The 14,380-nt window shown below is 41.9% G+C and overlaps 1 protein-coding gene across 1 annotated transcript in view; it reads right to left on the bottom strand.

Annotated features, from left to right (window-relative positions):
- The window catches only part of LOC119909372 (NACHT, LRR and PYD domains-containing protein 3-like), a 116,996-nt gene that overhangs the window by 84,949 nt on the left and 17,667 nt on the right, over positions 1 to 14,380 (bottom strand). Inside the window, exon 9 of the mRNA XM_038727571.1 lies at positions 4,915 to 5,024. Coding sequence (XP_038583499.1) covers positions 4,915 to 5,024 — 110 coding nt within the window. The remainder of the gene's footprint in view (positions 1 to 4,914; positions 5,025 to 14,380) is intronic.

Here is a 14,380-nt window from a genome sequence, read left to right as displayed (position 1 = left end):
TTTGTTGGGCATTGTTCTGATTTCCACTCCTAAGGGAGTTGTTGTGGCCAGAATTTCTGAAATGGCATCACAATATGTTAAACAGAGTCAAAGGGAGTTGAGATATGGACATAAGTGGAAAACGCCAGAGACAGCAGTTAACGCAGTAAACCATTCCCTAATCACAGAAGTAAAAACACTTTTCAAGAACACATGCTCACAGACAGTCTTCATGTCTCCAGAAGAACTAGGCTGCACGTCATATGTGCATCGTCGTGCTGATTTCGTGACTTTAGAGAACAAATGGTTCAGAAAACATGAAGGAAAAAAAACACACTGATACTGACCTTGTGATATTGGAGCAATAAAAAATGTGCAGTTTTGTGAATGATCCACATTCTAAAACTCTGTTTCAGATGCTTAACTCAGTTCCTCATGTCCCTCTTGTCAAAGCTAAACATAAAAAGTGGGAGGATTTAGGACCCTGGATGAAAAAATGCTGTGAAGCCGATGGGTAGGAAAAGACATCAAATCCAAATGTTGACTTTCACAGCCGACTACAGGTACCGTAAAAGATTCTCTGCTGTAGTGACTGCATCCGCTCCTCGAATTTATCACTTACTCTTGCCTCATGTGAAGCTTTGCATGCTTGATGCTGTATGCATTTGGAGACTTGCTGTATTGCTCTGCGTGTGTCTTTAACACTGTATCAGCCAGCTAGATGTAGTTATAGATTCGCTGGGGTTGTTAAGCATAACTTAACTATAGTTCCTTTACAATGTCCTGATCTGAGTTGCAGACCTGCAAATAATTTTCCTGCATTTATTGAGATTAAGAAAGTTTACCATGGTACTAGTACCACGGTATTTTTGACAGTACTATGGTACCATAGTACTGTCAAAAATACCATGGTATACAGTATGATATGCACCATGATACTGTCAAAAAATACCATGGTACATATACCACGGTATTTACAATATAACAATGGTATGTGTACCATGGTATAACATAAATATATACATATGTATGTACCATGGTATTTGTACCATACCTACAACTGTCAAATGTACAATGGTACATGAAATAAAATATTTTGCTCAGGCAAATAAAAACACAGTGACAATTGTTAATTTATTTATTTATTTCATAAATTTAGCAGGATTTTCTTTTCACGATCATGTTATAATCATTGACCTTAATTGAAGTAATCATCATCATTGTCACTACAGCATGGCACACACCCTACCCAAGGGCCTCACTTTGTGTTGGACAGTGGTGGGGACATTTAAGGGCCCAGATTAGGGGTTTGACACACAGTTTTGGGCAAGTTACTCAGATTTGTAATATATTACTAGTTACTTATTACTCCTTAAAAAAGTAATATTATTACTTTACTTATTACTGGTGATAAGAGTAACTAGTTACGTTGCTATGTTACTTTCCAGTGTTTCCCACAGAATGACAGCGAGGGGTGGTATTCTAACTTTGGACAGGTTTGTGCAGCGGTGTTCATGAGAGGGAGAGAGAGAGAAAGAAAGAGGGAGGAGGTGCTGCACGAATATATGCTCCTCAATCAATGACTTTAAGTACACCTAGTAAAAAATTTTGAAAATCAGTAGCCAATGTGGCAGTCCACGCTGATAATTATCAAAATTATAGGCTAATTATGGGAAACACTGCTTTCACTACCACCCCCTTCACCCCCAAACAAAGCATCTCTCCCGACTTTTTTTTAATCTAATATCATATTCATAACAGCAGCAAGGAGTATGGTTTTTACAAAGCATATAGCCTTGGCCTAACGTTTCTTAACACCACCAGCTGAAATAAAAATATAAAGCAAGTAAATCCCGACTTTTAAACAGCTTCTTTCTGTAAGTTTCACATCACTGTGCTGCTGCAGCAGATGCTTCAATAAATGAGATGTAGAAATGTTCGCGGTTGAAAGCTTTTTGCTACAGCACAGTAGTACAATAGACGACAATGTTCTTTGCATCTTAGACTGTGACACATAAATGGCAGCAGCTACTTCCAGCTGTGGAAAGAACACCTGTCTCCCTCGTTCTCCTTTCTTCCTTCAGTGTTTGGCTATCAGCTGACATGAACAACACAGTCCAGTGCCACTGACCTGCTGCACAGTCGTGGATTCACATCAAAGATGGTGCGTTCAGTAACAACTTACGCAGCGTTACTTGCCTTAGTAACTGTTATAGAAAAGTAATTAGTTACACTACTAGTTACTGGAAAAAGCAATATTATTACAGTAACCCGTTACTAGTAACATGAACACTATTTAGAAAAAAATATTTTTTGATGAAATATACCATTTGTTTCTCCCCCAGAAGATTTTGAGCATTAAACACTTAATTTCCTGAATTCTGGAGATATTTTCTGCACCAATTTATGGAGGAAATGTCTTTATTTATATAAAGGGTAGCACACAATTTAGGTGGCAAGTGACGATTCAGAATATAAAAATGTAATAGAATAATGCAGTAATCAGTAGCTTATTATTTTTTTAGCTTAAGTTTCTTTTATTGGACAACGCAGATGTTTCTTCTATGTTTACATTGTAGGTTTTCAGATTTGTGCAAGTAAACATTTCTCAAAGCATTTTCATTTGTTAATGAACATTTTTGAATGAATGTTAATGAACAAGTTTTTTTAAGAACATTTTAAACAAATGCTTTCAAAAGTGATGTGAACAACATCTGCCATTATAAAAAGTAGTGGGGACATGTCCCCAGTGTCCCCAGTGTAAATGACACTGTGAACCTCCCTCCCTAAAGGCTGAGCTACTCTATGCTTACCGCTTCACTTCCAATCTCCTCCTGCTCACATATTGGTTATTTTCGGCTTTTATTATTGGCATCCGTCTGAAGATTGTTTTTTGGCCCGCAATGCAAGAAACAGAGGGCAGATGGGGAGTAGGACTTAAAGCAAGAACTTTTTCTGTGCCTGAAATGCGTTCAGGCACAGAAAGATGGAGGGCAGGGGGCAAGAGTGTAACTCTGTGTTGAATATTAGGAGTGTGATGATACACTTAGCTCACGAGACATGAGGAATTACGATACAGGATTCACAAGACGAGAAGATAATTGTACACTGTTTTGACAAAATGTTCAACGTGTGGGTCTGGGGGAGTCCTCCCCCTGAAAAATTTGAGCGTTAAACACTTAATTTCCTGCATTCTGGAAACATTTTCTGCCATCACCTAAAATCAGTGCTTGAAGTGGAAAAAGGGCTGGGCGATATGGACAAAAATGTTATCCCAATAAAAGATTTCATATCATTGGATATTTTTTAAATTAAATTTTCACAATAAATGTCAAATCGTTATTTCTTTCAAGATTAAAGGCAGATTTTTGCTCCTGAGTGAAAGTTAATTGTGGTTTTAAACTTTTCCTTCTGGTCAGAACAAACACTTGATGCCAAACACACTTCACAAATCTGAGACAGAACATTCAGAACTATTCTGATAAAATCTGTTTTCAGTCCCTTTTTCTCAACAAAGTAAATATCTAAATAGAAAAATGAAATGCTGATTTGTCTATGATTCAAATGAATTAAATTAAACATTTATTGAACATTTGTTATTTTGTTATCGATGAAAATTATATTGCGATAATTATAATTGTTTAATTGCCCAGCCCTACTGGTAGTCCCCATTTACATGTTGCCTTTTGTAGCGGCCAGTATTAGGGCTAATGTTAGTGTATTCATCATAATTTCAGATAACCTACTACATATCTTACGACTAGCATAATATTAGTTCAAGTTGGACAGCTGTATCCTTTGTGTGGGTTGTTTCCATTCATTAAATCTGTGTAAGAAAAATTATCGTGGTCAGTTTCTAATTAGTTAATGCTAAGTACTACTAACTCGTCAATAATCATTCATGCACAACAATGAGTTCAACATTTCTAAAGTTTGCTGTAGTACGTCAAACTTTTTTTAGTGTCACGCACCTCCAGGCTGTAATTAGGTAGTTCACAACAGTTACTTTGATGAGCAACACAACTTGATATGCACACGACTGCACGAAAGGCACCCGAGCTTCTTTCTCCTCTTCTGTTTGTACCAAGAGATTAGGAAGCAGGCGAGAACAGGAACAGGTGAGCATCACATAGTGCCCAGAGAACCTGATAAGGAGAGGGCAGTACTCAACAAAAGTCCCATAATGCCAAAGAGTAAAAAGTAGAAGTCCAAGGCCTACAATAGCCAATTAGTGTCCATGTAGTCAGGAAGTGCCAGTCCCCTTTCTTTTGTGCATACACCAACAGAGATTGTGCAGAGGACTGGCGCTTCACACACACATATCAGGCGACAGTTAAAAAAATACATAAGAATTCTGGCGCTGTGCCGGAGAACTTTAAGCCCTGGGGGAGGGAGGGGGACTAGTAAGAGATGTAATTAGGCCAGCCCAGTGTCAGTATAGAAAATGACCAAATGGGCGGTACATGCTTTATGGGCCGATAGTTGGCCCTTTTTTAAAAAAGTTATATAAATGAGTAATTTATGATACACCGGCCCCTAAGGTTTGTCAGCCCACAAGGCATTTACCTGGTATGCGAGATTACCAGTCCACCCCTGCCTGTATCCACAGAGCCATGCTGTTAGCAGGGCTCACATGAGAATGATTTTACATGCAAGTTTCTGATGTTTCTAATGAACAGATGTTTCCAATTGATAAGACTTCCATGTGTTTCCTAACTCAGGCCTACTCACTGCTCTGAGCAGAATGAGGAGAAATAAGACGTCCTTCATGATGATGGACTCCAGTAGACTGACATTAAATAACAGAAAATAGAGACACCTGCAGAATGTGAGCTCTTGTTGTCTGTCCAAACCTGAGAGTGTCCAGTCTCCAGTGTGGATTCTCGAGTCCAGCAGACAGCAGCTTCACTCCTGAATCCTGCAGGTCGTTGTTACTCAGATCCAGCTCTCTCAGATGGGAGGGGTTGGAGCTCAGAGCTGAGGCCAGGGAAGCACAGCCTTCCTCTGTGATCTGACAGCCTGGAATCAGGAAAACATCATAAACTCTGTGTTTTAGAAAATCATGTCAGAAAATATCCTCCAGACCATTTTTACTAACCAGATTAGGAGGATTTAAAAGAAACAGCTTAATACTGACTTGAGAGTTTCCAGTTTCCGGTGTGGACTCTCAAGTCCAACTCACAGCAGCTTCACTCCTGCATCATTCAGGTTGTTGTTATTCAGGTCCAGCTCTCTCAGACTAGAGGAATGGGAGCTGAGAACTGAGGACAGAGCTTCATAGCTTCTCTCTGAGAGGTTAGAGCCACTCAACCTGAAAAAGGATTAGCAATGGACACAAACTAAATTATTTATTTGTCAAATACAAACATTTTTGAAATGTACATACATACATCCACCTACAGAGCTTTGTTGGAGGCTTTGACCACTGGCAGCAGCCTCAGAAGAGCCTCCTCTGAAGCAGAGTATTTCTTGAGGTCAAACACGTCCAGATCTTTTTCAGATGACAGTAAGATGAAGACCAGAGCTGACCACTGAGCAGGAGAGAGTTTATCTGTGGAGAGACTTCCTGAACTCAGGGACTGTTGGATCTGCTCCACTAGAGAACGATCATTCAGTTCATTCAGACAGTGGAACAGATTGATGCTTCTCTCTGGAGACAGATTCTCACTGATCTTCTTCTTGATGTACTCAGCTGTTTCCTTATTGGTCTGTGAGCTACTTCCTGTCTGTGTCAGCAGACCTCGTAGGAGAGTCTGATTGCTCTGCAGAGAAAGACCCAGGAGGAAGCGGAGGAACAAGTCCAGGTGTCCATTTGGACTCTGTAAGACCTTGTTCACAGCACTCTGGTAGAGATGTGTTAGTTTAGGTTTGTCTCTGAAGACTCTAGACCGCCGGGAGGTTGATTGTCCTTCTGCCAGCAGATTGACACCAGAGTTGATGAAGGTCAGATGGACATGAAGAGCAGCCAGAAACTCCTGAACGCTCAGATGGACGAAGCAGAACACCGTGTCCTGGTACAGCCCTCTCTCCTCTTTAAAGATCTGTGTGTCATGTGGTTATCCAGAGGCGAGCAGATGGAAGCAGGTTCCCCCTGATGAGGTTTGTCAGCAGCACATCCACTGAGGTGGACTCTGTAACATCAGTCAGGACCTCATTGTTGTGGAAGTCCAGAGGAAGCCGACACTCATCCAGACCGTCAAAGATGAACACAACCTGGAACTCTTCAAAGCTGCAGATTCCTGCTTCTTTGGTTTCAGGAAAGAAGTGATGAACAAGTTCCACCAAGCTGTACTTTTTCTCTTTCAGCACATTCAGCTCTCTGAAAGTGAATGGAAATGTGAACTGTATGTCCTGGTTGGCTTTGTCTTCAGCCCAGTCCAGAGTGAACTTCTGTGTTAAGACTGTTTTCCCAATGCCAACCACTCCCTTTGTCATCACTGTTCTGATTGGTTCATCTCTTCCAGGTGAGGCTTTAAAGATGTCTTCTTGTCTGATGGTTGTTTCTGGTCTGTCTGGTTTCCTGGATGCTGTTTCAATCTGTCTGACCTCATGTTCACCATTGACCTCTGCAGTCCCTCCCTCTGTGATGTAGAGCTCTGTGTAGATCTGGTTCAGAAGGGTTGGGTTTCCTGCTTTAGCAATCCCCTCAAACACACACTGGAACTTCTTCTTCAGGTTAGACTTGAGTTTACGTCGGCACACTGGAGCAGCAGTTCCTGAATGAAGAAACAACAAATGTGATTAATAAGTGGATGCTGCAGTAAATCTAATAAATGTAAACTTTAAGACATCAAGATGGTATTTATTTTCCTCCTCCATGAAATCTCATCAGCTGTGAACAGTTTCGGAGTTTCAGCCCAGAAGAATTCATAGATCTGATCCAAATGTGTGCATCATATTAACAGCAGAGTTTGAAATGGAAACTTCTCCCATGTTGCCTCCATTTCCTCTTTCCATCATGTTAAATCTGTTCAAATCCTCTTACTGCTCTGCAGACGCTCAGCCAGCTCCTCCTGCTTCATTCTCCTCACCGTCCAACACCTCCTCATCCTCCCTCTGACTCTCTAAGCATTCTGGGTAATCTGGACTCAGAACCCTCTGGAACTTCTTCACCTCGTTCTTCACCTTCACATTCTTCACAAACCTGACAATGTTTTCCTGGAGCAGCTGGAACAGAAGAAAATGTAGTTTTACTTAGTGTTATATATTGTTGCCATATATTGCTGGTTATAGCCTACTATTAGGGGAGCCAACACACATGCTGGTCGAATGTCATAACTGCATTTAAAAGTGGCATGTATCAAGTAATTGATAACAGCTGTGAAGTTTCCAAAATTTCTGAAACTGTGTATGACCATTATCAATCACGACCTCTGACCTGTGACTCCTGTGGAGGTGCCATTGCAGTGTAATTGGGAAATAATTGAATAACTTATCAATATAATTTCAATGGTTGTTGTAATTAGCAGTAGTAGCTGAGCTTGTACATTTACACACCTAAAATAAATTTGGGCTACTTCAAATTCCTCTTCTCTCCCTGGGAGAGAGAACGGAGGGGGTAAACATATCAACTTTCAACAGACGGCTGAAGAGACCCAAAGGAAAAGGTGAAAAAAAAAAGTGCTGTCTCTGGGCAGTTCATCACAGCCGAGATAAGCCTCTCTGTGCCTGAATTGTTCAAATGACAAAGAAACTAACCAAAGATTACATACAGCCTATCAGAACTCTTCTTAAAGAAAGGGGTAGGAAACCCTAAACTGACCCACACATGTAACGATGGCAACTGTCCTTGCTCTGTGTTTAATTACCTCTCATCAAAGGGATATTCCTGGACACCAAGGACAGCCCTGAACTTTATGTAAACACCCCCAAGTGGTCGAAATAAGTATTACATGCCATCATTCTGAAATGCTAACCTTTTAAGGTCTAATTACTGACAATTGTTTTCCTGTTACCAAATGCTTAAACTTGACCATTGAGGTTTGATTGTGGGAAAATATTTGATTATAATACGCCCAAATAGATTTTCTTTTCCTTTTATAGACATATTAAAAGTTTAGAAAGACAGTCCCTCGGGAAACCGGCAAACGGCCCGCTCTGCGGGAAACGAAGGACTGCCCTCTGGGGAACCACGCCCCAGACAACAAAAGAGAGACACATGACGTCGTTCGCTCTCTTCCTCTCTGCTCTCTGCCACCCTCCTCTGCCGGCTTGTTTCGGGCTCTTCAACGGCGCTTCGGCACGCGCCCGTCGTTCCCCTCTCCCGGCAACGCCCTAAGAATTCGACCAGCGCAACAAAGTCTTTGTTTCGCTTGAAGCTACACACGCGAGGTGCCGCAACATCGATTTGTCCCTCAGTTCCAGCAACTTTACTTGGTTTATTTTCTTTCTTTTGTTTTGTTAAAAGTTATCAGTCTGTTAAGTTACAGTGGTCTAATTCAGGAACGACCAAGTTCCCTTTTAAGCTTTTTCGTCGAGCTAACTTCACCGAGGTCAGACTAACCCATGTGGTCTCACCAGCGGCAACCAAGGACACCTGAAGAACAGCCGAATTGCCAGGCGGAGGACGGCCAACCCTTAAGGGTTTTTCTTCAATCAGACACAGAGAACCCCGGAGAATCCCTAGCAAAAAGCCAGGATCGGGCAGCTAGCGTGGGACCCGTGCAACAGGCCAAGGCAGGCCGCCGACCCACCGTAAGGCAAAACAAGGCATTCTGTGATCAATGATGTCCCATAGTGTTAATATTGTCTTTTTAACTCCTAAACTTATAGCTTACTTTCATTAGTTCTCCTCTGCCATATGAGTCAAGTCCTCCCACAATCGAACCTCCATTCTCATTGTTTAGCCATTGTTTATTTCTCTGATGTATTTAACCACCTTTTTATATCACCTTAGTTAGTTAATAAATTCACTGTAATACAATTGTGTGTATTGCCAGTCCCTGCCAAGAGAATTTACCCTAGATATGAGACTGACTGATTGATTTAAGATAATTGAGCGATTATTAACTAACTGATCACTGGTGAATAATTGTATAATTATTAAAAGCTACCTAGAGGTCCGGAGACTCTAGGTTAATAACAACTCCCGTGGTGCACCGCGAAATGAGAGCTTTTTATGGATTAATATTTTCTGAATATTAAAATTCATAATTGGGTATTAATTCTCATAAATTTATTAAAAATCATATGCAGTTTAGACCTGCTACAATGTGCTGTGTTATATCTTTTAGGTCCTGGTAGAAACAGATTCTCCTATACTTTGAAAAAGGCTCATATGTTCAAGTCAATTATTACTGGGTACAATACAGTTTAGAAATATTAGATTTAATGCAATAATATGCAATTTATAAAAAAAAAAAAAGTAATTTAGTTTTCAAAATGCTTTTCTCATATCTTGGTATAAAAACGTATGAAGTGGTCACTTTTCATGGAAATACAGTTGGGTGCAGGGTAGACTGGACTGTTGTTGGATCCTGATAGAAACACAACACTGATAAATGCACAGGTTCTGAGATAAAACGCTGCTGAAAATGAAGTTCAAATGTTTTAATACATAAAAAATTCTCACCATTGACTATCAGAATGCTGTTCATCTTTAAACTCTTGGTCACACTTTATGGACACTCCAGGTCCTGGAGAATCTGGTGTCTTTCGTCGGATCCTGATACAATCAAACACTGATAAATCCAAAGATAGACTGAAATTCTTCAGGGTTAAAACGCTGCTGAAAATTATGTTGACTCTTAAAAGCTTTAATAAAAACTAAAAGATAAAATATTACTTTTGATCATCAGATTGCTGTTAATCTTTAAACTCCATAGGGTGCCCCATAGACCGGTCACTATTCACAGCTGGGTCCAGGTCCTTGTCCAGGTCCAGGTCCAGCAGAGTCTGGTCCCTGCTGCTGCTCTGGGCTTCAACACAACACACACAGAGCTTTGAGAGTGAATAATGATGGTGGAGTGATTTGAGTCCTGGACAGTTAGAGATCCTCATCTCACCTCTGAGCTTTGGTCTGGCTGTCATGTTCCCCACACAGAGTGCTTTTAGAGGGAGGGACTCCCTCCTCTCTGTCCTCACACTGATTCATAGCAGAGCCCACACCTTCACACAAACACAACAACATGCTGAGAGAGCTGCACTCATTCATTACAACAAGCTTTACATCTCAGGACACATTAGTTCTCCTCAAGGTCTGTGTCTTTAAACCTTTATTTCTGTCTTTAAATGTTTAAATCATGACCAGAGAGACACAGGATGGCTGATTTTACTTTGGTCCCCCTCTATTCCTGTGAGGGCCCCTGATGGCTGAGGGGCCCTAATCCGCCTCTAAGTTCCCTTCCACCCTGCTGGCTCTGGTCCATCTAGAAAGGATTCTGGATCCTAAAGGGTCTTCAGTGAAACCAAGTCCGTCTCAGTGCTGGAAGATGTCTGTATTTGAGCCCTGAACTCTTCATCCATGCTCTTAACTTCAGAGTATTAACAGTTAAACCAGAAACCTGAGCCAAGTGGATCCAAGCTGTCAGACCAGCTCAGACTACAATCAGACTGCTGCTGATTCTACTTGAGAAACATGAACAATATTACAGGGAAATCTTTCTGAAATCATTGTTCTTTAACTCAGAGAGAAATTCTACAGCAGATTTCAAAGAGATATTTAGAAACAGCCAATCAGCATCAAGAAGCATTTCTACTGTCCAGTTAAACAGTGATCCAGCACAATGTGATCAAAGTGATCCTGATTATCAGACATTTACAGATTCCTCTGGTCGGATTCTCACCTGCTGAACTCACTTCAGGTCGACTTACAGACACTTTGCACCTTCATGTGTGGAGGAAACACTGGGAGAGAAGAAGCTGCTCATTTCTTCCTCGTCAGTCCTGGTGTCTGTGTGCATCTGATCTGAGGACGCCGTCACATCTTCATAACTTCAGAGTCCACGTCTAAAAAACATCAGTGTGACGTCAAAACCGGTCTAACCTGTGGCAGAAAGTCAGGTGATGTAGTTCCTCTACCTGTCCACTAGACACAACATGACACAAATATTCAGGGCCAACAGAAATCTTGTTGGAGCCCCCATTCACCCAGAAGTTCAGTATGTTGACCACAAAATATATCAGATGTATTAGACTTTTAAGATGTGTTACAGTACACCCACACCTCACTGCTTACAACCCAAATTAGGAATTTGTAAAACCACAATATATTTTCTATAATTTTTCTATAATAATTGTTGGGCTTCTGTAAATAGCATCATAGAGTTCGGTCTAGACCTGCTCTTTTATGAAAAGCGTTGTAAGAGAACTGTTGTTGTGATTTGGCGCTATATAAATAAAATTGAATTGAAATTGAAAATTGAAAATTAATCCTATAAATGTCTATAATTTTATTTCCCCCCACCTTCCCCTTAAGTGTTGTAAAACCTCTGAAATGAGATTAACTAATTACAGTGAAAACATTGCTATTGCTATGATTTTTTTCACAATGACAAAAGAACTACCACATTGTAATCCAAAATTTCAAAAAAGCAACAGCAACAAACACTGATCAGCCATAATATTATGACCAGGAGGTGGTCAGGGTCTGGCAGTAGTTTAGCTAGTGTGTTTGCTTCTTTGAGAGCAGTGTGTGTAAGGACACTGTGCAAAAACAGTATTTGTGAGGACTCTGTGTAAAAGTAGTATTTCTCATTAGCCTCGTGTCCTGCCCCTGAAGCCCCGGGGTGTCGGGGGTGCCGTGGGGTTGGTGTCTGCCTTGCCTGACCTGGCGTGGGTCGGGGGGAGGGATTGTCGATGCATCTTGATGCGTAGTATTTTTTCTGTGCAGGGTCTCTGGATGGCTGCAGGGCATTTAGTTTGTGCATTGGAGGGAGGCATTTCCTCATTGGCTTGGAGGGGCCAGTTGGCTTGGAAAGGCTGCCTGGTTTGCTTCATTGGCCTTGGATCCATTCTTCCCCATTTCTCTGTCAGCCAGTTGTTGGACTCCTCTGGAGACTTAAGTATAAAGTTAGTTTTCAGGATGTGCAGTTTGGGTGCGGGCTCTGGTCTCTGTTGTGTGCGCCGCAGTCCAGGTGCTGCTCTTCTGCGTTCTGTCGGCATTGTGTTGTCGATTGGCATGTGGATGGTCGTTTCTATGGAGGGCACCTGTCGGTTGGGTCGGGGTGTTCTGCATTTGTGTTGCAGTGCCTCTGGGGGTTATTTATTTATTTAGAGCCCGAGCACGAACCGTGCAAGGTCCCTATTGAAATTGTAAAGATTATTAGAGCCTGAGCACGACCGTGCGAGGTCCCTATTGAAATTGTAAGGATTATTAGAGCCCGAGCACGAACCGTGCGAGGTCCCTATTGAATTTGTAAAGATTATTATTATTATTTTTTTATTTATTTATTTTTTTTTCTGCAAAGTAAGCTCCATTTTGGGGACCTGAGCATACTCGAAAACTCACCAAACTTTGCACATATGTCAGAACTGGACATGTCAATACTGAACCGTATTTTATGGGTTTCGTGCATGGGCGTGGCAAAATGACTCGCTAGCGCCACCTAGAAAATTGGAAAACATTAGCCCCTCGTTCACGTTTCACCTACATGCACGAATTTTCTGTGGTACGTGTATCTTGTCCAGACGCACAAAAAAGCCTCTTGGAGCAATGCCCTAAAACCAACAGGAAGTCGGCCATTTTGAATTATACGTCAATTTTTGGATGATTTACACACTCCGTACTGTTTTCCCTCTGTTGCTAGCTACCTCTGGCCTCTACAAAAAAAAAGCAGGTACTTATGTTGTAATTTAAAATAATACTTTCTATACAAAAAAGACAGTGTTGACACACTAAGGTTGTGACATTAACAATGTCAATAAATATGTAAACAAAACATATGGAAAAATAGTAAATTACAGGAACTTGTTTGACCATTGCATTTCATAAATGTAGAGGGTGGAAAGGGGTCCACTGGAATACAGTTCACCATGTAGTTGCCTGATTTTATTGCCTTTAAATAAATATCTGACAATGTTGACAAAAACCTGGGGCACATTTTGAACAACAAAAGAATAAGAAGAAATGTTGTTGTTTTTTCATTCCACTCTTTCATCTGGAATATGTAATATACATTTAAAATTATTTTTTCTTACTTATCAAATTGAAGCGAAATGTCTGAGGACAATGGATTTTGTGGGTACTGGGCTATCATACACTGCTTAAAAAAATAAAGGAAACACTTAAACAACACAATGTAACTCTAAATCAATCACACTCCTGTGAAATCAAACTCCACTTAGGAAGCAACACTGATTGACAATCAATTTCACATGCTATTGTGCAAATGGAATAGACAACAGGTGGAAATTATAGGCAATTAGCAAGACCCCCCCCAATAAAGGAGTGGTTCTGCAGGTGGTGACCACAGACCACTTCTCAGTTCCTGTGCTTCCTGGCTGATGTTTTAGTTTAGCTCTAGTGGTAGCATGAGACGGAGTCTACAGCAGCAGGACCGCTACCTCCGCCTTTGTGCAAGGAGGAGCAGGAGGAGCACTGCCAGAGCCCTGCAAAATGACCTCCAGCAGGCCACAAATGTGCATGTGTCTGCTCAAACGGTCAGAAACAGACTCCATGAGGGTGGTACGAGGACCCGACGTCCACGGGGGGGGGGGGGGGGGGGGTTGCGCTTACAGCCCAACACCGTGCAGGACGTTTGGCATTTGCCAGAGAACACCAAGATTGGCAAATTCGCCACTGGCGCCCTGTGCTCTTCACAGATGAAAGCAGGTTCACACTGAGCACATGTGACAGACGTGACAGAGTCTGGAGACGCCGTGGAGAACGTTCTGCTGCCTGCAACATCCTCCAGCATGACCGGTTTGGCAGTGGGTCAGTAATGGTGTGGGGTGGCATTTCTTTGGGGGGCCGCACAGCCCTCCATGTGCTCGCCAGAGGTAGCCTGACTGCCATTAGGTACCGAGATGAGATCCTCAGACCCCTTGTGAGACCATATGTTGGTGCGGTTGGCCCTGGGTTCCTCCTAATGCAAGACAATGCTAGACCTCATGTGGCTGGAGTGTGTCAGCAGTTCCTGCAAGAGGAAGGCATTGATGCTATGGACCGGCCCGCCCGTTCCCCAGACCTGAATCCAACTGAGCACATCTGGGACATCATGTCTCGCTCCATCCACCAACGCCACGTTGCACCACAGACTGTCCAGGAGTTTGCGGATGCTTTAGTCCAGGTCTGGGAGGAGATCCTTCATGAGACCATCCGCCACCTCATCAGGAGCCCAGGCGTTGTAGGGAGGTCATACAGGCACGTGGAGGCCACACACACTACTGAGCCTCATTTTGACTTTTAAGGACATTACATCAAAGTTGGATTGGCCTGTAGTGTGGTTTTCCACTTTGACTT

This window comes from Micropterus salmoides, unplaced genomic scaffold, assembly GCF_014851395.1.
Source record: "Micropterus salmoides isolate LMB-PRFRI ecotype aquatic unplaced genomic scaffold, ASM1485139v1 Ms_hic_scaffold_18, whole genome shotgun sequence".
Classification (NCBI taxonomy): domain Eukaryota; kingdom Metazoa; phylum Chordata; class Actinopteri; order Centrarchiformes; family Centrarchidae; genus Micropterus; species Micropterus salmoides.
Note: the sequence above shows the minus strand (reverse complement) of the source record. Positions and strands in the feature narration are given on the sequence as shown.